This window comes from Candoia aspera, chromosome 7 (genome assembly GCF_035149785.1).
Source record: "Candoia aspera isolate rCanAsp1 chromosome 7, rCanAsp1.hap2, whole genome shotgun sequence".
Classification (NCBI taxonomy): domain Eukaryota; kingdom Metazoa; phylum Chordata; class Lepidosauria; order Squamata; family Boidae; genus Candoia; species Candoia aspera.
The window spans coordinates 74464875-74491142 of NC_086159.1; the positions used below are offsets into that span (position 1 = coordinate 74464875).

At 39.1% G+C, this 26268-nt stretch overlaps 1 protein-coding gene across 2 annotated transcripts in view; it reads left to right on the top strand.

Annotated features, from left to right (window-relative positions):
• The window catches only part of ITPR2 (inositol 1,4,5-trisphosphate receptor type 2), a 233566-nt gene that overhangs the window by 196515 nt on the left and 10783 nt on the right, over nucleotides 1–26268 (top strand). For both annotated transcript variants that reach the window (XM_063308132.1, XM_063308133.1), the window contains exons 51-55: nucleotides 3471–3666; nucleotides 4936–5028; nucleotides 5529–5659; nucleotides 7286–7451; nucleotides 9323–9483. In XM_063308132.1, coding sequence (XP_063164202.1) covers nucleotides 3471–3666; nucleotides 4936–5028; nucleotides 5529–5659; nucleotides 7286–7451; nucleotides 9323–9483 — 747 coding nt within the window. The remainder of the gene's footprint in view (nucleotides 1–3470; nucleotides 3667–4935; nucleotides 5029–5528; nucleotides 5660–7285; nucleotides 7452–9322; nucleotides 9484–26268) is intronic.

Consider the following 26268-nt stretch of genomic DNA (forward strand, 5'->3'; position numbering starts at 1 on the left):
AAGCTAGGTCGATGGACCTCTAAATAGAAATGAGCTTCATGGCACAGCGCTTGGTTATTTGTGGGCCTATCTACCTGTCCGATATGTTCAGACAGAGTGGACATGCTCCAGATGCCATCCCTCAAACCACATGATATGGCAGGACCCAGGAGACATGTCTTCTCTGTCACTGGACTGCCTTATTGGCATCCCTTTTGCATTCCTCCAGAATTTGGATGGCCCCAATCTTCCCTGCCTTTCAAAAGGCTCTGAAGATCTGGCAGTGGGTCAGGAGGTTTGTCCCTGCTTGGTTGTTTCTGATCATTGAAAAGTTGTTTCACTATATTTTCATGTTATCTTGTGGCTATTCCTTGTTTTTAGTGGTATACACCACCCTGAGTCAAACATCAAGTGGGTAGCTATATAAATTCATTTAATAAACAATCAGTCATTCAAATTCTATACTATCTCCTTATACATTATTATTGTTGTTTAAAAATGTAAACAGCTGGTCCTCTGACAGAATACAATATGATAATCCCCCACTTCTTTAAGACTCTACATCACCAAGAGAAGAATGAATAAGAAAGTAGAAAACATCCTTATGATAATGCTATGATTTCAGGCTGATGGCGATGAGATTTTAAACTGTATTTATTTATTTTCAAGCTAAATTTAAAAGAAATCATGCCACTTCTGATCAGATAAATCCAGTTTTGCTACAGTGTGTTTTCCTCTTCCTCCTCTTCTCTTTCTCCTCCTTTCCCCCCTTTCTCTTTCTCTTCCTTTTCCCCCTCCTCCTCCCTCCTTCTTCATACCTACATAAAGATATACCTCCTTTGTGATTCACAATGGAACCCTTTGGCCTTCTTCTGTTTCATAACCACATTATGATTAGAGATCTGTTTCATTTTACTACTTTTAATTATTTCTAAACATCTGTTTTAGGTCATCAATAATCCATAAAAGTAAAGATAAACATGTAAATTAAACTCAAAATGCAATGATTATGCAAATACAAAGTAAACAGGATAATTCCACCAGTGTAACACTAGCATGAAATGGCTCATGACTCAGAGACATCCATTGAGTCTGAAGGTTTTGGCAGGATGGCAAAACATATGTCACGACGATGTTTCAGCACACACTCTGCCCTTTATGTATGCGGATACATGGACAAAAAGGCCAAGTTTGCACTGTAAAGTTATAATGCATATTTCTTGTGGACACTGAAGCCATGACAACAAATCCATCTCCAAGTTTTTAAAGAAAAGCTTTTCATTTTTTTCTGAAGTATTAAATGTATTAAATCCACTTCCACAGAGGATAGCATATAAACAGCCTTGCTTGTAATCCACCACCTAATTTTCTAAGGGAGGGTTTCTCAACCAGGGTTCCGTGGCACCCTCGTGTTCCGGGAGAGGTCACTAGGGGTTCCCTTGTTTGTGGGCCTGGAAAGAAGCCGTTTATATTAGATGAAGATGGCATTTCCACAATATTTTTATTACATTTCCCCCCATCCTTCAAGCAGTGGCATATGCTGGACATGCTTCTCCACTGGCACATTTCATCCTCACAGAAATCTTCTGAGATTAGGTCAGGGTTTCTCAACCAGGGTTCCAGGGAACCCCAGGGTTCCATGAGAGGTCACTAGGGGTTCCCGGGGAGATCATGATTTATTTAAAGAATTGTTTCAAATTTGGGCAACTTCACATTAAAGAGGTAAGATTCATTCTTTATTTTTAATTTAAGAACACTGTTCATGCATATATACAGACCTACCCATGAAATGAATATAATAATTTTGTAACTTCTGGCCTGTATTTGAGCCTGAATGTGCAGGGGCTCCCCGAGGCCTGAAAAATATTTCAAGGGTTCCTCCAGGATCAAACGGCTGAGAAAGGCTGCTCAAAGAGAATAATCTTGCATTTTTTGGCTAGCTCTTAGTGAATCAGGGATTTCTAAGGGTCAAATCAAATGTTACTTTTTACACATGAGGAGTCAGAGTAGGGACAAAGTGTTAGAACCCTTCTCTGCCCTCCTTGGATCTTGATTAATCAGGTCCCACATTCACAGTTGAGTAAGAAAAAGAATTTTTGTTTTCTCTGTCTCTTCTGTACGTGGAAAATAAATGCTATGTTCAGTCAAGGTTCCTCTCCAGTCCCAATACTGATACCTGCCTTCAAATGAGCTGGATCTATTTACATTTCTTCCTTAAAGCTTCTTCATATGACGTAACATCACCATTTTAATTCACATTTTAATCAAAATGATGGAAGACCACAAAATCATCACTCTAGTTAATCCCATTTTTTCATGATCAAATTCTATCCAGTCCCTCAATAGCCAACATATGATAAGAGTTATTTTAAATGTAAAAAGCAAAACAGAAAACCACAGGGGGACATGGTTTGATCTTTGTAACAAAATGCTTTGTCTTCTTTAATACTCATCTCTGCTTATAGGTCAACATGAAACTAAGTTTAAATGGTTGATTTCAGTGAATTAAAGGACATCTTATTCTATACTGAGATTTAGAAGCAATCTGAGTTGACTGTGGTCCTTTTTCTTACCTCGCTGTTTCTAATTCTTTGCCATTGTGATACCATTTCTAGCTTCTTTCTGCAAAATCATATGTGTAACTATGAGTGTTAAATACATGTTTCTTAAAACTAAATTAGAAGGTGGGTAGACAGCAGTCAAAAATGTTTTGCACCTGACAGAAGCTCTACATAGTCCACCTGCATAGTCCACCTGATCTAAGCACTGATTTACCAGTTATAGTAAATGTAACGGCTGATTGTCCCTGAGTAAACAAACTTGCCAAGTGAGCCTTATTTAATTTCAAGAAGGGGTTCCTAAATGTGGTTCTTTGTGGAAGAGTGGTGGTCACAAAAGTCAAGATGGTGGCTATGATAAATACCCTACCCTTTTTTTTACATCTGCTGAGTGCATGGGTGCCATCTTGACTTTTTCTACCCTCTCCGTGGATGCCCCTATTTTTTTCCATAGTTATCTTTTTCCCCTTCTGAATCTTTGCCGAGAACTCAGAAAAATGGTGGTGCTTTATAAGTTCATCTTAAACGAATGAATGAGTGAAGACATTGCTTGGCAGCATCAATTTATATGAATGTAGCAGCATAGTTCTTATGTGTGAAAAACCAGGAACATGTGAATATGTGGAATTAGAAGAAAGGACTAATCCACATGGCTCATGGTCAGGTTACTCTCCATGGAGGCCTTCTGCGTCTTCTACATGTGTTCATCTATGGCTGCATATAGGAAGATGAAATAGATACTGGTGTGTTGGCTGTTTTTTGCAGAAACCTGTCCATCTTTTTTGCTCTTCTGTTAAGCTTCCAAGGAACTTGAGATGACAATTTGAAAAGGATTGCACTAACACATTCCTTGAGGTCAGGGGACAAATGTCTGTCAACACCATGCGACCTATTACATTAACCACTTTCCTCCTTGTTTATTATCTTCCCCAGTTATTTGACTTGGTATACAGAGAGGAGACTTTGCTGAATGTCATCAAAAGCGTTACACGGAATGGGCGGTCCATTATTCTGACTGCAGTCCTAGCTCTCATCCTCGTCTATCTGTTCTCCATTGTTGGCTTCCTGTTTTTGAAAGATGATTTCATTATGGATGTGGAACGATTGAAAAATAGAACATCTGTTACAGGTACGGCTCCTGGCATATAACGATATTCCAACAAATTCCACTTTTGTGGTGGTCATATTCAAAATGGAGTTGCTACTGGTCCCATGAGAACCCATAGTGAAGTGATAGAATGTTTCATGACTATTTCAAACACATCGTTTTGCCAGATTCAGTCCTACAAACCCTTCTTTGCAACCTAGATAAATCATGTGCAATGCACACGGCCAAACAGTATTTAATGCAATAAACTGATGTATATATTGTTTACTTACTTTGGAAAAGTTAACATTTTATTCAATTGTGTACATATTTTCAAATGAGCATCAAATAGCATTTTCAACCTTGGAAACTCTTACACATTCTAAATTCAAAAGAACAACACATTAACACAATGTCCTCTGTGTCAGCCTTTTTAAAATAATGTAATGCTTTAAATAAATTGATATTATTTTAATATTTGACAGTGTATAGCTCTGAATATTTTTACTCTTAAGTAGATGAAGTGATTTGATGTTCAGTTCTTTAATTTAAGCAGAAGCAGCAATGAAAGCCTGTGATATAATGTAAATATGGAACACTGATATTTTTATTTCCATTACAGCTTCATGCTTCAGTAGCATTTTGATTTATTTCTTTGTCTTCTCTGATGGTAACTGAATTGCAAATTTCCTCTCTGCCAGAGCAAATATTCAAAATGGTTTAAAATTCAATTAGTTTTCTATAGTTGAATATTTGGATTTAAAGCTACTGGCTTTAAGAAGAAATACATATTTGGGAGATCTGTGTGCAGATGTTATTTAAATCATTGTTATTAGGTAAATCAAAAATAGGGAATAACTAATACAAATTAATAAAGTAAGAAAGGAAATTAATCTACCGGATTTTACAGAACTTTGGCATTTACATGCTTGTTCAAGGGAACAAATTTGAAACTCAGAGATGAAACAGCCAGCATGTAATATTTATCGTAATAATGCATAGTAGGGCTGTGCACGCTTCAAAAAAAAATTGGATGGTCCTTCTCTATTATACGTGAACCCTCCGATTTCCTCCATTTTGGAGGCCCTAAAAATTAGGGGCAACTGGTTAAAGAATTACTTAGTTTTAGTGAATATAGTCCTTAAAGTACCCACAATTTTTTCTAACTCATGCTGAAGCCTGAAAAACAAGGGCATGGTTTAATGGATAGCAGAGAGGTGTGCTTGAATTCATGCAATGTCCGCTTCAGCTAAAACACTTTCAAAATGTGAATAACCCTGACTTTACAGTTTGTTGTTGTTGATGTATCAGACAGTGGCACCGTCTCTACTACAAGCTTAACAACAATGGTGGAAGCATGTTCACGAGAGAACTGCACGACTACAGTACCAGCTGTCAAACCAGGTTAGTAGAATGCTTATAAAATGTTTTCTCTTTCTGCTAAATAAATTTCCACTACTGACTTGGGGATCAGGAGAAAATATTAATGCCACTACTCTCTCTCTCTTGGGGATCTCTTTTCCTCTGCCCCTCACCCACCATGACTCATGTTCAAGACAAATACTGCCATTATCCAACTACAGTGAAACCTCTGGTTGATGGAATACCTTGGGGGAGGGGGCATCCATTATGGATGATGCCATTGATGCTGTCATTACAGAAATGAGGTCATTTGCATGCAAAGTCATTTGCATTGAGGTACAACAAAATTAAGTTCCAACGAACTGATGTTTTTCCTGTCCTCCTCGCACCATGTGGGAGGTAATTATTAACATCACACATCTTCTATGATTACTGGCAGAAAGTGGAAGAAAGTATGCAGGTTATTTATGCTTTGTATTGCCAAATTTTCTGAATGACTGCTTAATGGAATCTTCTGCCATGTGTACTTACGATATCCATAGGTGAAGACGGTGATGAGGATGGGATTGAGAGGACCTGTGATACTTTGCTGATGTGTATTGTGACTGTATTGAACCAAGGCCTGAGGAATGGTGGTGGAGTGGGAGATGTGCTTCGAAAGCCATCCAAAGATGTGAGCATTTCATTTGTTTTATATGGGGTATCATCTTCAGAGGTGTGCATTGATCTGTTACATCAATAAAACTCTTAGAGCTAAATTAGATGCAGTGGTGAAGCCAGGTATATTGCATCTATATGTCTCCACTGCCTGTGATAGAGACATTTACACGAAAAGAATGTGCCAGGGGCAGTACTTTTTGCCCAGACTGAACATGAAGAACAGGGTTGGACATCACTGGCATATTGATTAAACTTGCTTCAAATTCCAAGTGGCCTCATTCTGTGGATCATCTTGGTATTCATGAGCAACCTCCTGGCCTCCAAGTGCTAATGTTTTGGAAAGGATCATTCATATAGGAACATGGGCACTAAATAGGCACTCATTTCACATAGTTTCATCAGAAGGATAGTCTGGTTAATAGCAAAGGCTGCAGAAAGATCACCAGGGTGATCTTTTCACAGTCCTCTCAGCAGAGATCATCCATCAAGGTCACTAAAACTTAATTCAGTACCAAATTCAGGCCAGAAACTAGATTGAAACCATTTCATTGAGACATTATATCATCAAATCTTCTATCCCTCCTTCTGTTTTTTGTTTTTTGTTTTGTTTTTTCCTTCCTAAATTAAGAATATAGGAGTTGATTTAATTTCTCAGCAGTCCCAGTCTTGGACCATTTCCCTACTGGTAGGCATCAGCCTTAGAATATGCAAAGTATGATGTCCCATCAAATGTCTTTTTCCCTCATTTATGAAAGATAACAATATTTTGTTCTTTGTTCAATAGTATCATCTTGCCAACTGTGCTCCTGTAAACCTTTCTTTGCAGCACAGATAAGCAATGCAGAAAATAATTTGTCATGCACAGGGCAAGATAGGTCTTTAATAAAACAAAGCTGATAGATATTATGTACACTCACTCAGAACTATTAAATTAACATTTTACTCAACTGTGTTATATTTAGAAATGAACATCAAACTTGTTTTCAACCTTGAAAACTCTTAAGTAGTCCATATTTAAAAGTACAATGCATTACCCAATGTACTCATTATCAGCCTTTTTGAATCATTTAATACTGTATTTAACAGGAAGACCAGATTTTTATACCTTAAGCATGCAATAGCAGCTATTCCTCTTTCTTGTTCCTTTTTGGGATTTCTTCTTCATGTTCTTCCTTCGTTACTCCAGTTTGTAGGTTCAGGAGAGTGCATTTTATGGCCCAAGAAAGGAAAAGGCAGAATATATATTGACACATTAATCTCCTTCCACATTCCTCACCTTTAGAGATAAAGTCTGATTCCTTGGGTTGGAACCTGGTATATCTAGCCTGAACTCTCAGTCCAATATGTAGACATAGTATGCATCCATGGGAAACCTGCTGCTGGGGTGAAGGACCTAAGTAAAGTGGTCCAGAGAAGATTACAGCATAGAAAAGTACAACCTTGCAAGTGAATAAGGTGAATATGATGAAGCAGCCAACAATAGGACATTTGTCTTTTCCACCCTGCTTATCTTCAATAGGTATAATGACCTTATACCTATTATATTATTATACTTATAATGACCTTATGTCTGATCAAAAGTATTTTCTTTTAATTGAGGGAAAATTGGACATCATATAGAAATGCTATTTCATTTCAGGAGCCACTGTTTGCTGCTCGGGTTGTTTATGATCTCCTGTTTTACTTCATCGTCATCATCATTGTCCTGAACCTCATATTTGGAGTCATCATTGATACTTTTGCAGATCTCAGAAGTGAAAAGCAGAAAAAGGAGGAGATCTTGAAGACAACCTGTTTCATCTGTGGTATGTGTTAAGGAGGGTTCTCCTTTAATCAGAGGTGACTTAGGACACTTTTTATTCCTTTGTCCTGGGTCAGAGCTGGTTTAAGAAATTGGGGGCCAAATGCTCCAGTGGGTTTGAGGTTCCACAGAGCCCTGGATTTACCGTGCAGATGGTTGCCTCCAAAATGAAGTGGAGGAGAATGAGGAAGAGAGAGTAAATTGTTGTCTCTTCCACATCATCCTCTAATTCATTCCATCTGGAAACAGCCCTTTGCACAGATAAAAATGATTGATGGAATAACACAGCTGCCCTACTGACCATGTACTAAAATCCTGCTTAGCAGAATGATTCCCTTGGCCCAATCTATTAGCCAGTGGGTAGATCAGCCCATCTGAAACCTCACTGATCTAAGTTAGCTTAAGGACTGAGCTACCTGAGAACCCTGTTGGATCAAGATGAACAGAGAAGAGCAATGGAGCCAGGCAAACCATAGCCACTTCCTTTCTGTGAGACTAGATTTTTTGCCCATGGTCCATTTTGCCTGCCATTCTGCTTTGGGCCCTTCATTTTTGTAGGACCAGTGCAGCAATATTTTTATATTTATATACACTAATATAGACTTAAACTGGTCTTGGTAAACCAAATGGCAAGTCTAAGATAAACCACCCGGAATCACTGGGAGTTGGGAGGCATATAAATTGAATAAATTATTATTATTACTATTATTAAACTTTGATGTTCACTGGCTCAGGAATCCGAGAGCTTAGTTACAGGTAGTCCTCACTTAATGACTGCCCTGTTTAGCAACTATTCGAGGTTAAACAGTGCTGAAAAAGTAACCTTATGACCAGTCCTCACACTTATGACCATCACAGCAGCCTGTGGTCACATGATTGCCATTGTGCACTTCACAACCAGCTTCCAACAAGCAGAGTCAATGGAGAAGCCAGTAGTAAAATTGCAAGTTGTGGTCACATGATGTCTCACTTAATGAACAAACTGGAGAGTTGGATTTTCAAGGATATACTGTATATTCCTACACTACTGTTTTTGGAATTTCCCTCATTCAGAATGGACTTGATTTTAGCATTTTTATAACATTCTAAAGCAGTGTTTCTCAACCTTGACGATTTTGAGATGCGTGGACTTCAACTCACAGAATTCCCCAGCTAGCATGGCTGGCTGGAGAATTCTAGGAATTGAAGTCCATGCATCTCAAAATCATCAAGGTTGAGAAACACTGTTCTAAAGAAAGGCTCAGGGTTTTAAAAGCATATTTCACCATCTCAGAAACATCCAGTTCATTTCAAATATATGCCTTGCTCTCCGGCAGCTGGTTCCTGGCTTTCTCTGTTCCCCCTACATCTCTCCCTTCCTTTTTATCCCAACTTAATTCCTGGAAGCAAGGGAAAGACTTGAGTTTCCAGATCTTTGGATATTGTAGTTTGAAAAGGTTTTCAGCTCCTTAAGAAGAATTTTCCAATTGTAAGATTTTTGAATAGCCCTATAAAGCCATTGCCATTCCTTTACAGCCATTGCAGCTGGTAGGAACATTTAAGAAAGAGGAAGGGTTTAGCCTGGAGGGGTGAAACACATTTTGAAACTTAAGGAAACTTTGCTCAGACAAGGAAAAAAAATCAGGTTCTTAAAAATGCTTAAGCAAATTTCTGATTATGTTTTGCTGTGTTTGCGTCTTGTTATTTTTAAAAAATGCAAAGTAGACAGGTGTTGACATGGGGAACTTTGTGAATGCATCGGGTCTGCAATTTGGGAATGGCCCAGAATGCTGGGTTAGAAACGACTTTGGCCCAGTTTAGTAGGATTTTGTCTACCAATTTCTTAAGATTATTTAATGAATGAAAGGGTTCATGTGAATTTGTCCTTTTTTGCAGGGCTTGAGCGGGACAAGTTTGATAACAAGACAGTTTCATTTGAGGAGCACATAAAGTCAGAACACAACATGTGGCACTATCTATATTTTATTGTTCTGGTCAGAGTAAAAGACCCAACGGAATATACTGGTCCCGAAAGTTATGTGGCTCAGATGATTGCGGTGAGTCAGTTGTTGTAAGGCTTGGGGTGCAGAAAGTTGGCCCTTTCAGGCAAAGCAGGATTGTATTCATCCTTAACTGTAGGACATATTCATCTGCATAATCACAAAGACATCTTAAGACGTCTAGTGCAAATGAGAAACACTGACATAATTTAAAAAAAAAACCATGGGTATAATAAACAGTTTCTATCACATTTGTAAGGTCCAGCTATGTTTCTCAAGTTGGTAAGATGAATTAGAATCCCCATAGATTACAACAATTGCAGCTTTTATATCTCAAGTCTATTCTGTTTTGTTTTGTTTTTTTAAAAAGCATCCCTACAGAACAACAGATTCAATTTTAAGGCATCTGAAAATGATTCTTTTCTAGCAGTAGACATCTAAGGAAACCTGGTACAGACCACAAGGGGTCATTGTAATAATCTCCAGAGCCAAAGATAGAGTCTTCCTGGATGTGTGAGCAATTTTTGATTAATAGGGGGAAAACCCACTGGACAGAATGTAGAAGAGTTCAGCCCAATAACATTAGCAGTTGCTCTGTGTGTGTGTGTGTGTAGAGAGAGAGAGAGTCGGAGTCAGAATCACAGAGATAACACTGGAGAGACTAGACAGAGAATGGTTGGAAAAACATGTGTTAAGCCTGGGAAACAGAAAGCTTGAGAAAGCAGCTCAAAGTCACTCTTCCCTAATTCCTTAGGGTATAAATGATAAAATATAATGTATAATATATAGTTCCAGTCAGACTTGTGAAGTCTGTTTCCTGATATGGCCTACCTCAAAAAGCTGATGGGGGGAGGATTGTTTAGCATAAAAGAAGACATGTTTGCTATATAAATTTCATTTAAGAATTCTCTGGACATCACAATTTTCCATCCATCCATCCATCCATCCTTCCCCAAATACAGATGGGGAACTGCCCAGATGGAGAATTATTTATTTTTGCAACCCCTTCCTTCCTTCCTTCCTTCCTTCCTTCCTTCCTTCCTTCCTTCCTTCCTTCCTTCCTTCCTTCCTTCCTTCCTTCCTTCCTTCCTTCCTTCCCCTCTAATTCTTTCTCCTTCTTTCCTTCCCTCACTCCCTTCTTCTAAACCAATTACTTGCAATAAATGAAAATAAGAAACTGGTCAGATTTACTGCAATAATTTTATCCTTCTTACTAACTTCCTGACAAAATAGGGAGTGAAACCCTAATTTTTCAAAATCAGTTGGAGCTTTGATTTTGATTTTAGGGGAAATAGGTTTTTTTAGACCTTCTATGCATGGCTACTTTTTAATAGAAGTTCTCATACATTTGTTACGCTATCAGTTTCTAATTGAAGTCAAAGACCTTCCACATAATAGTCTCAGGACCAAAAATAAACAATTTGTTTTGTAGTTTATGACAGCTACATGGGAGAGTATCTCAACTAAAGGAATTTCACTGAAAGCAAACATTTATACATCAGTAAGGGACGCAGTGGCGCTGCGAGTTAAACTGCTGAACTGCTGAACTTGCTGATCGGAAGGTCGGCGGTTTGAATCCGCGTGACGGGGTGAGCTCCCATTGCTAGTCCCAGCTCCTGCCAACCTAGCAGTTCGAAAACATGCAAATGTGAGTAGATTAATAGGTACCGCTTCGGCGGGCAGGTAACGGCGTTCCGTGTAGTTATGCCGGCCACATGACCACGGAAGTGTCTACGGACAAATGCCGGCTCTTCGGCTTTGAAACGGAGATGAGCACCGCCCCCTAGAGTCGGACACGACTGGACTTAATGTCAAGGGAAACCTTTACTATACCTCAAATAAGCCCTTGCAGATAGCAAATTAGCACATAAAGGAGAATTGCTTAGCTTAGCCTTTCTTTCTGATGTTGTAATTTACTACATTCTAGAAGTGTTAATATGGAGAATCTTTCAAAAATACGGTCCCACCTCTGCAGTTTGAAGGGATAAAGGGACAGAATTGAGCTACCTTAGTCTTCTGATCTACATTACATTCTGGGTGATGCTCATACATAAGCCTATTGGTCATTCATTAAACCATACTCTCAGTCACTAAGGACAAATACATTTTCATGATGCCGTCACTCACACAGTGATCTGAATGTTTAAAATTTCTTCTCATGGTAGACAAACGCAGACTATGAGGAGGTACAGGATGTGGAAGAAAGGAGACAGGGATTACAGGAGTTTAATCCTTGCTGCTTGGCACTCCTTGTGCAAAGACCCTTTGTCTCCCCGAGAAGATGCATGACACTATCCATACACAGAAAGCGAGTGGATAAGGAACCTGGATCTTCAGTTGCTGCTGAACTACAATTCTTAGTAGCTCCATCTAGTATAGTCAGTGGTGAGGATTTGTGGTTGCCATAAGCTCAGGTACTCCAACCTTTTAAAACAGAAGTCACCTCCTCTGCAAGGTTTTGAAAAGTACAGTAATGAGATAATCTTAAAAAAAAAACCCAGATACAATTCCAGCTACAGTCCCTGATCAAGAATTCTGCAGATGTAGCTGGGAAAGCAGTGCAATTCAAGTTATCTGATTAGTCAAATATTTCTCCTTCAGCTGAGCCTACTTTATTAAGAATTCAGGATAATGCAAAAGCAGGATGTTCATGGGGGGGTTGATACCATGTCCTTCATTAATTAATTCTTAACTTAATCTCTTAACTTAAGGGGGCTAATCGCTCAGCCATAAATGGAGTAGAAAATTATGGGAAGGACCAGTAACCTTTGCAATATAAGTAAATGGTGAGCCCAGAAAGATTGGGAAGGGGCACTTAGGCATTTAAAAAGATTTGACAGCAAAAATTACTCACAGATAGTCACCCACCCTAAATCTTTATTAAGGTCTTAGACCAGTACAACAGTGTAAAAACAATGGATCCCATTTGCCTGCCAGGTCAGAGAAAAAATGCACAAAAGGGGCCAGGTGTAATGGTATGTGGAATTACTTTGGGAGACAGGAGGGAGAGTCACAGAGGAGTAAAAGATGTCATGTAAAAGATGTCTCAATCTGCAGAAGGAAGGATGATGTGGGATATGTCGTCTCCAGCCACAGGCTAGAATACAAGAAGCAATACAAGCTATCCAAAACTATGTGGGCACTGTGAAAATTAAAAGGGAATGCAGCTAAAATTAATACAATAAGATAAGAAAGACAAGCATAAAATCAATGTATTTAACTAGTGCCGTGTTCAGTACACACTCTCTAAATTTTGCAAGTAGCTGCGTGGAATCTTCTATTAGAAGATTAGAACCCTAGAAGATGCATCTTCTAATAGAAATTGGGTATAGGTCAAGTCTAGGCCATCAGGGCACACATCAATCAGGGAAGAATAAGCCTAGCCCTTATATCTCTGTAGAATGGGCCACAGAAGATGACATGTTTCTGAGTTTCTATCTCTTCCCTGTTGCGGAGACAAAGCCTTTGAACCATTGGATGCTTTTTATACCTGCCCTTCAAGACAGCAGAGGGTAGCACTCAGCACTTGCCAGCATAAAGGTTTTTCTGTGGCTCAGTGTTTCTCATTGCAAGAGGTACACCACAGGAGCCACTAAATATTTGTGTCACTCCAAGGCTAAAAAACCTGGTACCTTCTCAAAATATCTTCCAAAAAAACAAGGATTCTTTGTTTAATGGCTAGCTTAGCCCTGCCGTGGCTCATCGCACATCATGTTTGATGCAGGCTGCATATGTTTCTGTTAAACCTAAGAGCCAGGAAGGCTGGGGGAAAGTCTTGTTTGAAGCAATCTGTCTAGAGCAGTGTTTCTCAACGGTAGCAACTTGAAGATGTGTGGACTTCAACTCCCAGAATTCCCCAGCCAGCCATGCTGACTGGGGAATTCTGGGAGTTGAAGTCCACACATCTTCAAGCTGCCAAGGTTGAGAAACACTGGTGTAGAGTTTTGTATCTCATTCCCTAGAATAGAGTAAGTTCTGTTGTTTATAATTTCTTCCCAACTCTCCTCTTTCTAGTGTTGAAAACTTACATGGAATCAGGTATTAATATTTATTCCAATATGTGTATTAATATTCATACTAAGTGAATTAATCCTCTGCTGCCAGCAGTTGGAAATTACTGGTGCAGTGCACTAATGTATTTTTCATTAGCACTAATGGTGGGATCTCTGAGCCTCTAAAGTTTTGAGCCTCTAAAATATTAACGTAGGCACACGGTTCTCTTAGTTTCCATTTCAAAATAAACAAAGCAAAGCACCCGTTTTGGAAGTAGAGTGACTTAGGAAGTTGACAGTAGATGGCTAGGATTTTATTTGTTGACAGGGATTGCTCTGGTGGAAGACACTGTCTGAATGTATTGAATGCATTGTTTCAGCAGGAAGCATGGTAATAGAAACTAAACATTCTGGACACATCATTTCTAATGAGCCTTGCCACACTATTCCCCCATTGGACTGACAAGCCATTGCCAGGGTGGGTTAACTCAGCCTTCATCAGTTTCACAAAATCCATTTACAAGCCACTTTCTGGACATGAGAGACTTGGCAGGGTATCAGCCTTCCTTCTATAGAGACAGAGGAGAGGAGAAACATAGCCAAGGAGCATCTGCCAGGTTACAGGGGTCTTCATTTGAGTAACGGGAAATGCTTTTGGGGGTATCAGAGCTTAAATGTTAAGAGAAGTGGTTACTGATGGATTGCTCCCCAAAATAATTAAGTGAAATAAGGGTGCATAGCTTAGTGTCCTTGTGATCTCAAGTTGATTAATGGATTATGTGCCATCAAGTTGGTGTTGACTCTTAGCAACCAGATAGATAGACCTTCTCCAGGATAATCTGGCACCAGCCTGGTCCCCAAGGTCTTCCAACAGTGTACCCATCATCACGGTAACCAATTCCATCCATCTTGCTGCCTCTTCTCTTTCCTTCTATCTTTTACAGCATTATGGACTTCTCAGTTTGATCTGGTATAATCTGTATCCACCTGTTCCTGAACCTGGTCTGTCATGAACAGATGTGTTGTATTTGAAACAAGCTGTTTTGATTGTTTTCGAATTGTCTTGAGCTTGAAGCAGAATGTCTCAAACTTGAAACACCTTTTTTGACCTGGAAACACATCCAGACTGGTTAAAACAAGCCTTTTCAAATGCTAAAACCATTGTTTCAAATTTAAAATGGGCCCTTTGGAATTCAAACCGTTCGAATTCCAAAGGTTTGCACACAGCTGTATTTTAAATACTCTCAAAAGGGAAATACTATGCAGAAAACTATTTAAGGAATTGATAATATAAACTACTTCTCACCATTATCAAATATGAACTGTAAACTTTTAAAAGTTTAAAGCACAGCCACAAAGACTAATCAATAACCTTTTTCTGAAATGTAGCAATATAAATGTTGCCTTACAGGGAATGGTATCTTAAATAAAATAAAGCAATTTGATTAATGGATTTGATACTCCACTCACTTTATAAAATATTGTTACAGTTACAGCTATTGAATTTCATTTCCAAATAACTGGCCGCTGTCCAAAAGTTAACAGCTATTATCCAAGCCCATGTTGTATGAATAAGACCCATCTGCTTGCTAGCTCTCGTTAAAAAAGTCACAATATTTTGTCCAATTATTTTGAAAACAGTGTCACAGCACTCATCACATAATGTGCATTTAGCAGTAAAAGAAATTGATTCCAATAAAAAAAGTATTCTTCTAAATAAAATCCAAGGCCAATGTCACAGGATAATTCCTAAGAAAATAGGGTGTCCAAACTGCTTTCAGTGAGGTTTTTTTAAGTAGCACAGGTAGTCACTAAATGAGCCAGCAAGAAGAATTTGGTTTGGAGAAAACCATGTCTGTTTGGAACAGAAGTAGATCTGTCAAGAATACCCAGGGGTTTGATTCAGGTGCCTGGTAATAAAATTCCAGTTGTATAATTGGCTTGATATTATTGAATCCAACTATGTAAAATTATGTCAAAATAAAAGTTTTCCCAGTCAAGGAAGTAGCAGGTGTTCTTCAGTAAACACAGTGATAGCAATCAAGCTTCCTTAGCATGTATCCTTCTTGCTGGGAACCAGGATACCAACTTGTCATCCAGAAATGGATACGGCCAATCAAAATTGTCTTTCTTCTCTGTGTTGGTGGGTGCTGCAGTTGAAATGTAATTAACGATAAGCCTATTTCTGACCCCTTTGTGTTCCCAATTTCAAAATTGGGAGCAAGTTAGGTTTCATCAAGACAGGATTAACGCCTGGGGACTGCATAGAGATAGAGAACACATGCCATTTTGACTTGGGTCTAGTAATTTATTTATTTATTTTATTTATTTATCAAATTTTATCACCGCCCATCTCCCTCGCAAGGAGGGACTCTGGGCAGTTTACAATAAAATAGAGTTTAAAACCAAAACAATTATAAATACAATAAAAATAAGAAGGTAATGGAATCAAGATGGGCAAAAGCTCTTTATCAGACTGTGAGTGTAGTAGGTCCATCTGAAGTCACTCTAGGGCACTAGCCATCCCCAAGTACAACTATTCCCCCTTCCATTCCAAGCCTGCTGACAAAACCAGGGCTTTAATCTTTTTCGGAAGTCCAGGAGCGAAGGGGGCCTGTCTCACCCCTGGGGGAAGGATGTTCCAAAGGGTGGGAGCTGCTGCGGAGAAGGCACGCTTCCGAGATCCCGCTAGATGGAATTCTTTTACAGACGGGGTCCGTAACATGCCCTCCCTGCAGGACCGGGTGGGGTGGATCGATGCAATTGGGACGAGACGGTCCCTCAGATATCCTGGTCCCATGCCATGTAGGGCTTTAAAGCTAAGAACCAACACCTTGAATTGGACCTGGAAGCAGACTGGGAACCAGTGCAGCTCACGCAACAAAAATGTTATGTGGGACACCTTGGGACACCCACGATTGCCCGCATGGCTGCATTCTGGACCAGCAGAAGCTTCCGGATACTCTTCAAGGGTAGCCCCATGTAGAGCGCATTACAGTAATCTATATGGGAGATGACCAGGGCATGAGTGACTGTTCAAAGGGCCTCTCGGTCCAGGAATTACTTTAATGGACAGTATCTCTTGTATCCCAACAGTCTACATTATTTATTCTCTTCCTTTTCCTACTTACCTCAACTTTGCCAAGCATATCAGGATCATAATAAGACCTACATCCTACCCATTACAGTAAGTTCATGACTTCTCTTATGACTCCTCTATTTTGTTGATGATGGTTGCAGATATCTCCCTTTTTTCCTCCTTTCTATTGGAAAATACATAAGGCAAAGGAAGGGGAAAAAAACATTGTGGAGTGGCCCCATTCAGGACCTTGTTATATTTTATCAGCATATCAAATTTGCATTCTAAACTTGCCCATTATGAAGGCACTTTCCTGGTTCCTGAGGGACTGTTGCTCTATTTGAAGTGCATTTGGACTCTTACATTTTCTCCCAAAATTTTCCACAACACAACTTTGTGGAGACACTTCCCTGATTCATCAACAGATGTATCTGGGAGGAAAGATTTTGTAGGGAATCTGAAAACCATTACAGATGGTTTTAATGAAAAACATTATTGGAAGAATTGGATTCTTAGCTCTTACTGTGACATTTGAAGTAAATTAAGAGCTTCTCAGTCTTTTCTCCATCAGTAACACTGTTGTTTGTCCACTTTCAACATGAAGGAGATGTAGGAGAACAAAATACTATCTCTTAAGACTGTCTCTTAAATCCGTGGCTGAAATAGAGTTTGCATTTATATTCCCTTAATATTAAGTAAAAGCTATCTCTTAACTTCAATGACAATATTCCTAATTTCAAGGAAGATGAAAATGAGGGAATCATGGTTTATATGCCAAATTTGATTTCAGAGGCAGCCCATCCTTATTTTTTATAACATCTGTTGGCAAAAATATACTCAGCTTACAAGACTTATCTGCTTGGGAGAAATGCCTCGAATTTGACTAACTGTGGTCTTCTGTGTTTGTCAGAAATATTTCTATTGAATTGTGTGTTCACTTTTTTCTCTATTTGCAAAGCTAGCACATGATAAAAACAGTCAGGTTTCTACCATCTTTCCTAAAGGAGAAGATACACAGAATGAGGATATCAGATTAATTTAGAAACATAAATCAGCTGATTAAAATGTCATCAGAAGGACAGCATGCAAAGTGTTTCTTTCATGCAGCATTTAACAAAAATTTGCTTCAAATATTGTATACAAGACACAGTAGATGCATTGCTATATATTTGACGCCATGAAATCCTATAATAGTGACAAAAACTAATAATACTTTGCATTGTTTCCTCTTTATTTTTAGCCTGTGTATATGAGAGACCACCATGCAAATATCCAATTTTCTACAAGGAAAAGTGCTTTGTTGCCATGTTAAGAAATTCAGAAATATTGCTGATTATATATAACATAGTTTTAAAGATCTACTTCAATCTGATTTTCAGGTGTTTTTTAATTTATTTATTTATTTAGACCATTTAGGTTTTCACCCTGTTTTACTATTGTGAAAAAACAATCAAGCAGTGATTCCATGGCACAGTAGTCTTAAGTCCTAGTAGTTTTTCTTCAAGTGTTATGTAGAATAATTTCTTCCTGAGTAGTCCCATTGTGGTTGAAATTTGGTCATAAAACTTGAGAAGAGTCAGTACTTTCTTGACATAATTGAATTGACCTTTGGAACATGTTTATTACTTCATAAAAATAGAGAAATGGTGCATCTGATATTGTTTCATTCTTCCTTTTTTTAATCAGCTGAATTATGGCATCCCTTGCCCCTCCAAAAAAAATGGGTCAGGCACAGGCAGTGTGAATTAACTAACTGTAATGACGAACAGATGATTGAGAGAGAGATGCTGCAGAGGTTGTAAATGTGGGCAGTGGTTGCAAAGTTATGTTTTTATTACTGTTGTAATTCCAAACAATTGCTGTCTGAGGCAGTCACTAAATGAAGACTTGGGCAGTACATCCTTGGGCAGTTATCGGGGATGCAACTCCCTAGCAGGGTCCAGTGCTGATGTGGACTCTGGTTTTGACTTCACTTCACCTGGATTGAGTCACACTTCTAATTTCACATAGTTCTCATCACCTAATATAGCTCTAAGGCTTTCCAGAACTGATGAAGCCCTAAACTTGAAAATACCAGCAGGTTTGATTTGAGATTAAGACATTCGGAGCACATCCCCCTGCAGCTAATAAAACCAAAGAGGAAGGATCGAAAGCCTTGATACAATATAAGGCATAATGTGTAGTCTTTTTAACAACTCCTCCAATGTACATGATCCAAAAATAATGTCACGGTCAGGAAGAACGAACAGAATGTTTGTGGTCTTAGGATAGCCAGAGAAGTGATTACGGATAGTGTCCTAACTACCAGGAAACACACTGAGACAATGAACTGGTCTCTAATATTTATTACTAGTACTTAACAAGAATCCTAACAAACTGAAGAAGCGTGGGAAAAACCCAGACATATAACCCCCAAGGGTTAAGGCGGTCCCGATCTGTGTCTCTTTGAATGGCTGAACAGTTCCTCAGTGCTACGCATGCGCTTGACAGTCTGGGTGGGAGCCCCCTGCTCGCCATCCTTACTCATGACAGATAGTCTTCATTTTATTTTATTTTATTTATTTATTTATTACTCATATTTAGCCACCGCCCATTTAGCGACTGCCTCACGCAGCGATTGTTTGGAGTTACAACAGGAGTGAAAAAGTAACTTTGCGACCACTGCCCACATTAACCAGCTTCGCAGCATCTCTCTCAGTCACGTATTCGTCATTACAGTCAGTTTGTATGCATTGCCCTGTGCCTGACCTGGTTTTTTCCCCCCTTTTCCCCCTCTTGCAGAGCGGAAAGATTGCCTAAACAAGCTATCTCATCCTGAGCTGCTGTTCTCTGCAGCACTGCGCTTCCCCAAAAGGTGCTAAGCAAGTTAACAAGCTCAGCTCTGTGACCTTAATTAGTTGATTAGGACCCTCCCAGGGCTGTCAGCTGCTGCCTGAAATTGACGAGATCCTAATCAGTTTCACACTAAAGGCTTTCATTTGCCTCTTCAGCGGCTCACAGTGTGCTAGGCAAACATCTGGCACTAGCACATTCCCTTTGATGTGTATTCCCAATTGTGTGCCTGCTTACCCTCTTGTAATCCCTTCCTCTCCAATGAACATAAATACAAACACTAATTTCTTTCTTGCTAATTATCCCAGTGCCAGGGTGAGCATTCCAAAGGTGGGGGAGTGGGGAAAATGGGCTATAAGATTTGCCCTTTTCCCTGGCTTCCTTGTGAGTCAAGTTCTGGAAACTTCCCTGCCATTTGAGCTCACCCAGCTGTTTGGGGTTCTATCCTTCTGACGTCGTAAAGCCAAGGAAAGCTGAAGTAAGACTGTAAGCACAGTTGCGGTTTCACTTAGCAACCACTTCACTTAATGACCAACTTGTGGGTCCCAACTGTGGTCACTAAACAAGGACTACCTGTATTCTAATCAAATATCCCATGCTTTCTGGTTCTTCAGTCCATTTTGCCAATACTGCAGGATCAATACTTTTGTTTGGCTTATACTAATGTGTTGGTATTGGGTCACCCATGTCTCAGCATCTTTACTTTGATATTTGGTGGGAGGAGATGGGCGGCGACGAATTTGATAGATAGATAGATAGATAGATAGATAGATAGATAGATAGATAGATAGATAGATAGATAGATAGATAGATAAATGCAGCTGTTTTGTGGCACTAATTAATAAAAAGTAGAGTTAAAACCTTCCTTGGGTCAAACGCAGCTCTTTGTGACTTCATTCAGTCTTCCTCTCAACAGTCTTGAAGTGGTTTGTTGTTGATACTTTTCCCCAAATTTCCAGTCTAGCCTAGAGCCCTGGGGTTCCTGAAGCTCTCCCATCTGTGTACTAATAACCAGAACCAACCTGCTTAGCCACTGAGCCCAGACAAAACCAGCCACATTATTTCACCTGCTTATTTTAGGTCACGTGTATCTCCTGTGCATAAATTCACCCTCTTGATATTTGTGCCTTTAGTCGCTTAACCTAAATTAAAAGCCAAAACTCTGTCACTGATATAAACTATGGAAGTGTTTTTACTTACATGATGCTGTTTGCTAAATGAAGACCAGATGTGGAAATCTTGACTATGACTTGTAATAGTTAGAATTTGAGTTTTTGGAAGGAAAGCTTTTACATAAAATGTAACTTGGCTAATGTTGTTTGTGGGCCTGGAAAGAAGCCGTTTATATTAGATGAAGATGGCATTTCCACAATATTTTTATTACATTTCCCCCCATCCTTCAAGCAGTGGCATATGCTGGACATGCTTCTCCACTGGCACATTTCATCCTCACAGAAATCTTCTGAGATTAGGTCAGGGTTTCTCAACCAGGGTTCCAGGGAACCCCAGGGTTCCATGAGAGGTCACTAGGGGTTCCCGGGGAGATCATGATTTATTTTAAAAATTATTTCAAATTCCGGCAACTTCATATTTGAGAGGTAAGTTTCATTCTTTATTTTTAGCCTAAGAACACTGTGAATGCATATATACAGGCCTACCCATGAAATGAATATAATAATTTTGTAACTTCTGGCCTGTATTTGAGCCTGAATGTACAGGGGTTGCCCGAGGCCTGAAAAGTATTTCAAGGGTTCCTCCAGGGTCAAAAGGTTGAGAAAGGCTGGATTAGGTTGTCAGATCAGGAGGACTAACCTAGAATCAGTCAGGAAGCTCCAAAATCAGCATTCCCAGTTCCTGATCCAGTGTTCTGCCAACTAGCTTTGAAGGTTTAATTGGTGCACTTCAGTTCAAATCCTTACTCGTTCATATGAAGCAGCTGGTTGTTTCAGACAAAGCACTGCCTCTCACATCTCACAGGGCAATTATTTAATGTAAATTGAGATACACCCTAGATTTATCTTTAGGCCCATTGGAGGAAGGATGTTACACAATATCCCCATTCAGTACTTCTGTCTTCGCTCATACAATTAGCATCATGTGAGAGGGAAACAAGCACATTTATACTGTCTTGTCCTGTGTATTCTGAGCAGAACAGAAAGCCACTTCCACTCATACAGGGTCCTTACAAAATTTGGGACATCCAGAGGAGAAAAGGGACAACTGCTTTGTCTCTGTTTTTTTTCCTTCACTTAACAACTGTCAATAGGTGGGTGGAGTATGATTGGCATCTTTCCCCACATCCACTGGTTGACTTGCTGTTACATTTGCCTAAAAACCTGCAGCATTTAATTACAGGGGAAGGGATGAGTGGATAGAAAGGCAAGGTTGACATGGGCCAATGGAAAAGAAGCCTTCAAGAGAGAGAGATCAGCTAATGGACAGGGAGTTCTAATGCAAAAACAGATGAAGAATGGAGCAGAATAAGAAGCTGCGCCACGTAAATGCAAGTCCTCCTCCTGCCCCGATACAAAAACCAGTCTGCAGATTGTTGCAGAAGCCACTACATGCAACAGTGGCAGATTTTCCAATTAATTATTCAATCGTGTTTGAGAGAGAAACACCATTTATTTAGGTCCAGAATTGTTTGAGAAGAAGGTCCCACCCCAGGCATGTGTCTGAGTAGAGAGGAGTTCAGACTGTAAAAGATTGGATTTTGATTTAGCAGTCTAGAACTAGATGTTGGCAGAAGTCTGGAGCCACCTGGTATTTTTCCTGGCAACCTGAGCAGTGACAAATGCCAACAGTTAAATAAATTAATCAATACAGGGAATGAGTTATATTCTTCCTGAACTAGGATGATGGGGCATGTTGATTATATTTTGGCTAGCCCTGGATAATTCTATAAGGAAATTCCCATTCTGGGCTTAGCTATTATACAGGAAATAACATTGATATAATGACGTATGCTGCATAAAGGTAATTAGTCCAGCCTATGCTTGTTTATTCAAATACTCGATGCAGCTTTCTCCCAAGCAAGAATTCCTAAAGGAACTGCATATATTCCAGCAGGTCCTATTTTCCTTACATTTAATGTGCTAACACGTGGCACTTCAGTCCTTCCAGCCTTTTTTTTATAACTCAAGATAGCACATCTTTCAGAAACTTTGTATTTAAGCAGTTTCTATAATAAATGAAGCCAAGTCTAGGTTAAATAACCAATTATATGTAAGTTATTTTTTTTTAAAGGGAATACTACAGTCAAGGTCCTAATACAGCTACCTTAGGGCCAACAGAATTATAATAAGGAATGTTTAACGTACATTTGCTGTATACTGAATGAATAGTGCCCCACTAGGTGGCAAACCATTGCTAATCTTGGCAGATTTTGAAAAGGCTAAGCAGGATTGGGTCTGGAACATTCTTGGAGGGGAGACCATTAGGAAATGCAAGGGCTGAAGGTTAGACTAGGAAGCTAAAATACATCCCAAACAAAGGCTTTGGAAAATCACTTCCACTTTATTGCGAAGAGAACTACAGTACATAATAGAATAGATGGTGGCAGAAAAGAGAATACAGTATGCAATGTTGGAAACACTGCATTGGTTGGGAGTAGTTCTTTAGAAACAGTATGAAGAAACACAATCTGTATTCTGTACAATGATATAAATAATTCCTTTATCTTCTCTATTTTTATCTTCTTAATCTGATTCCAGTAGGTCTGGAATGGAAAACAGTGGAAAACAATGGAAAACATTCCCAGAGTGTCTTAAAACAGAAATGTAAAATAGTCTATAATAAATAGAACAGAATACCCACACACCCACATATACCCACAGGCGCACACAAATGTGCTGACAAATTATTTCTGTGGGAATCCAGATGTACTCCCTGCCATTCTGAGTATGTGTCGGAATATACTTCCTAACCAGTGGAGCAATGGTGTGATGATTTTCATGTTATCTCTGAGTTAGAGATCCTAGTTTGCATAGAATAGTTCGAGAATGCTTAGTTTGAGAATGCTTGGGTTAAAACAGGGCTTTAATTGCACTTACGGCACACTGCCACAAATGTGACAAAACAGACCATCACTGTCCTTACCATTAGAGAGGAATGCTGCCTGTTGCACTGATACAACTAAGGCTAGTAACACAGTCTACACCTTCTCTACCTTATTAACCAGTGTTTTGTGAACACCTTAATTGACCAAAACTATGATGGGCAACAGATGTCAATATCAGTAGGTCTATAATAATGTCGTATGGAATATTGCAATTTGGAATAGAAGCATAAATGGGAACAAGTGTGAATTAATGAAATAAAAGAAATAAAACTAGATATGTTGCATGTATGTGAAAGAGAGTAAATGGGAAGATGTAATTGATCTGAACAAAGGTGGCTTGACCTTGTAGAATGAAGTTGATGGATACATGCTGGGAAATGAAGGTGTAGCTTTAATGATGAGTGAAAGGCTTAACATGATGAATGAGTTTCACCTAGGTTCAAATCAAATATCTTTATTACAGTCTTTGACCAGCAATAGGAAAAGAGAAATAGTTTGGTCCAGCAACTCATTATCAGGGAAAAAAAGAAAACAATAAGGTAATAAAATAGAACTAAAAGTTTTGCACAATTGTACAGCTTGATGAAGATATTTGGCCACTGGCTATGCAAGTGCAGAGTGAGCAGTCCTTAAAAAAGTAATAAACATAACATTTATCAGTATGACCCTCAAATTTAGAGAAGATTGGGGAGATCTGAGCACATCTTGGGGCATCATAAAATGGACACCGTATGAGGACATGGGCAAGACTTTCTACCTCCCTGGATCCACAAGGGCAAAATCTCTGTGAATAAGGAGTCCCAAGGAATCTTCCTGCCAGCAGTGCTGAAGGGAGAGGATTAAAGCGGGCTCTGGAAAAGGCCCATCTGTATTTCCTCAGGGTTTGGTTGTTTAGATACCCTGCAGTAAAGGGCTTGTGGCTATCTAATATTTGGCGATAGAATTCAGGAGCCCTGATCTTCTGGGTGTATATGAAAGTAGGAATCCATAGGTTGGTGGTAGTTGCATGGTTCTTGCACTACAAGAAATGGCAATAATGACTTTTGAGAAAAAATTGTGCACCATTCTGAATGAATACCATCTGGGAGAAATATTATTCTGCTAGGTAACAGGGATGGGTGGGAAGAAAAGATGTGAGAGAAAAAAGGATTGCACTACTGTATTCAGGGATCCAAGAATGAATGAGAATGGTGAATCTTTGGTGAGGATATGCTTAGGAAAAAAATCTGTTTCAAGGACATGGTTTAAACATACATCTATTCTTATGTACACATGCAGAGGAATGAATATAAATCTGAAAACATGATTGATTTGATTGGTTATGATGAAAGATTGAGAGAATTACGATACAAAGATGATGAGAGGATCAGAGACTATTTTTTGGTAGTATGGACTGCCGGAAGAAGAAACAAATCAGTTTAGAAGAAATACAATGTTCCCTAGAGGTGAAGATAACGAGGCTCAGACTCTCATACTTTGGGCACATCGTCAGGAAAGACCGATCGCTTGAAAAGGACATCACGTTTGGCAAAGTCGAGGGCCAGAGTCGTTTACCATCATGTTTGGTAAATGACTCGATGGCAACTAACAACAACAAGAAGAGAGGAAATTTGGGGAAGAAACAACCCAGAAGGAAAAAAAAATGAAAGAAATGAAAGTGAAAATAGAATGACTGCAGGAAATGGAAGTACAAGTCCTGTATGTCAACCTATTAGAAGCTAGATGAAATCTCCCCAAAGAATGAATGGAAAACAGATGTAAGGAAAGAGGAAAAAAAGAATTGTGTTACCGAGTGCCACAGAAGCTCTGCTGGTGGGACATTTGAGAAAGGATGCTTGATGGTATGATGACATGCGAGATCTTTAGATGCGGAAAATGCATATAAGAGAATAACTGTTACAGAAAATGAGGGTGAGAGAAAGCGCTTATAGTGAGAAAAAGGTAGTTGCACGAATGTACTGTAGTCAAAGTGAGCAGCCAATGATTAAGACTAAAAAGGCATGGAAAATGCAGAGGTGTTTTGATGGAAACAACTTTGTGTTGAAGCTGGGCGAAGAGACAAAGTGAATGGATTTAAAAATGATTTGGGGTGAAATTGAGAAGGGATAATAGAGATGTTTATGGGGATGACGACAATATGTTGAAGAGTGTAATTGAAACGAATGCTGTAGATGTTAGCATCTGAGAAAAGAAGATCTATCCAAAGGAACTTCTGAACCTTTCTAAAATCTGTTTCTTGTTATTTGTTTCTCTTTGGGCTTTACTTTTATCTTGTTGTCTGAGGCAAATTATAAATATTGCAAAGCAAACAAACACTATGTCATTGTTAACAAACGGTGCTGTAAAATCGCCGGTGTAGATTATATATTTTATGGAGTCTCTTTGCCGCATCTGCATCGGTGCCTGATGTTTGGAAGAAAGTCATTATTGTTCTCTTATACATAGTGAAAGGTAGCAAGAATAAATATGAAAACCACAGGGAGATTAGTTTATTATGTGTATTTGGGAAGGTGTGCAGCAGAATTTTGACTGAAAGGATACAGGAGGTGATCATGAGAACAGTCTGGAAAGCGGAGGGCGCTTTTATGCTGGATTTATGCTCTTCAGCAAATCATAAGGAATGTATATGCATGAGAAGAAAGTTTATTGTACATTTGTTGATTTAGACAGAGAAAGATCAAGTGTACAGGTTAGAATTATGGGATGTTTTGTGTAAATGTGAAGTCGCAGTTTGGCTGCTAGATGCTATAAGGGCAATATATGATAGGAGTAAAGAATGTGTGAGGATATATGGGATACTTAGCAAATGGTTCAGTATTAAGCAGGAAGTATGACAAAGATAGGTGATTTCCGACGGATTGTTTAACATGTTAATGGGT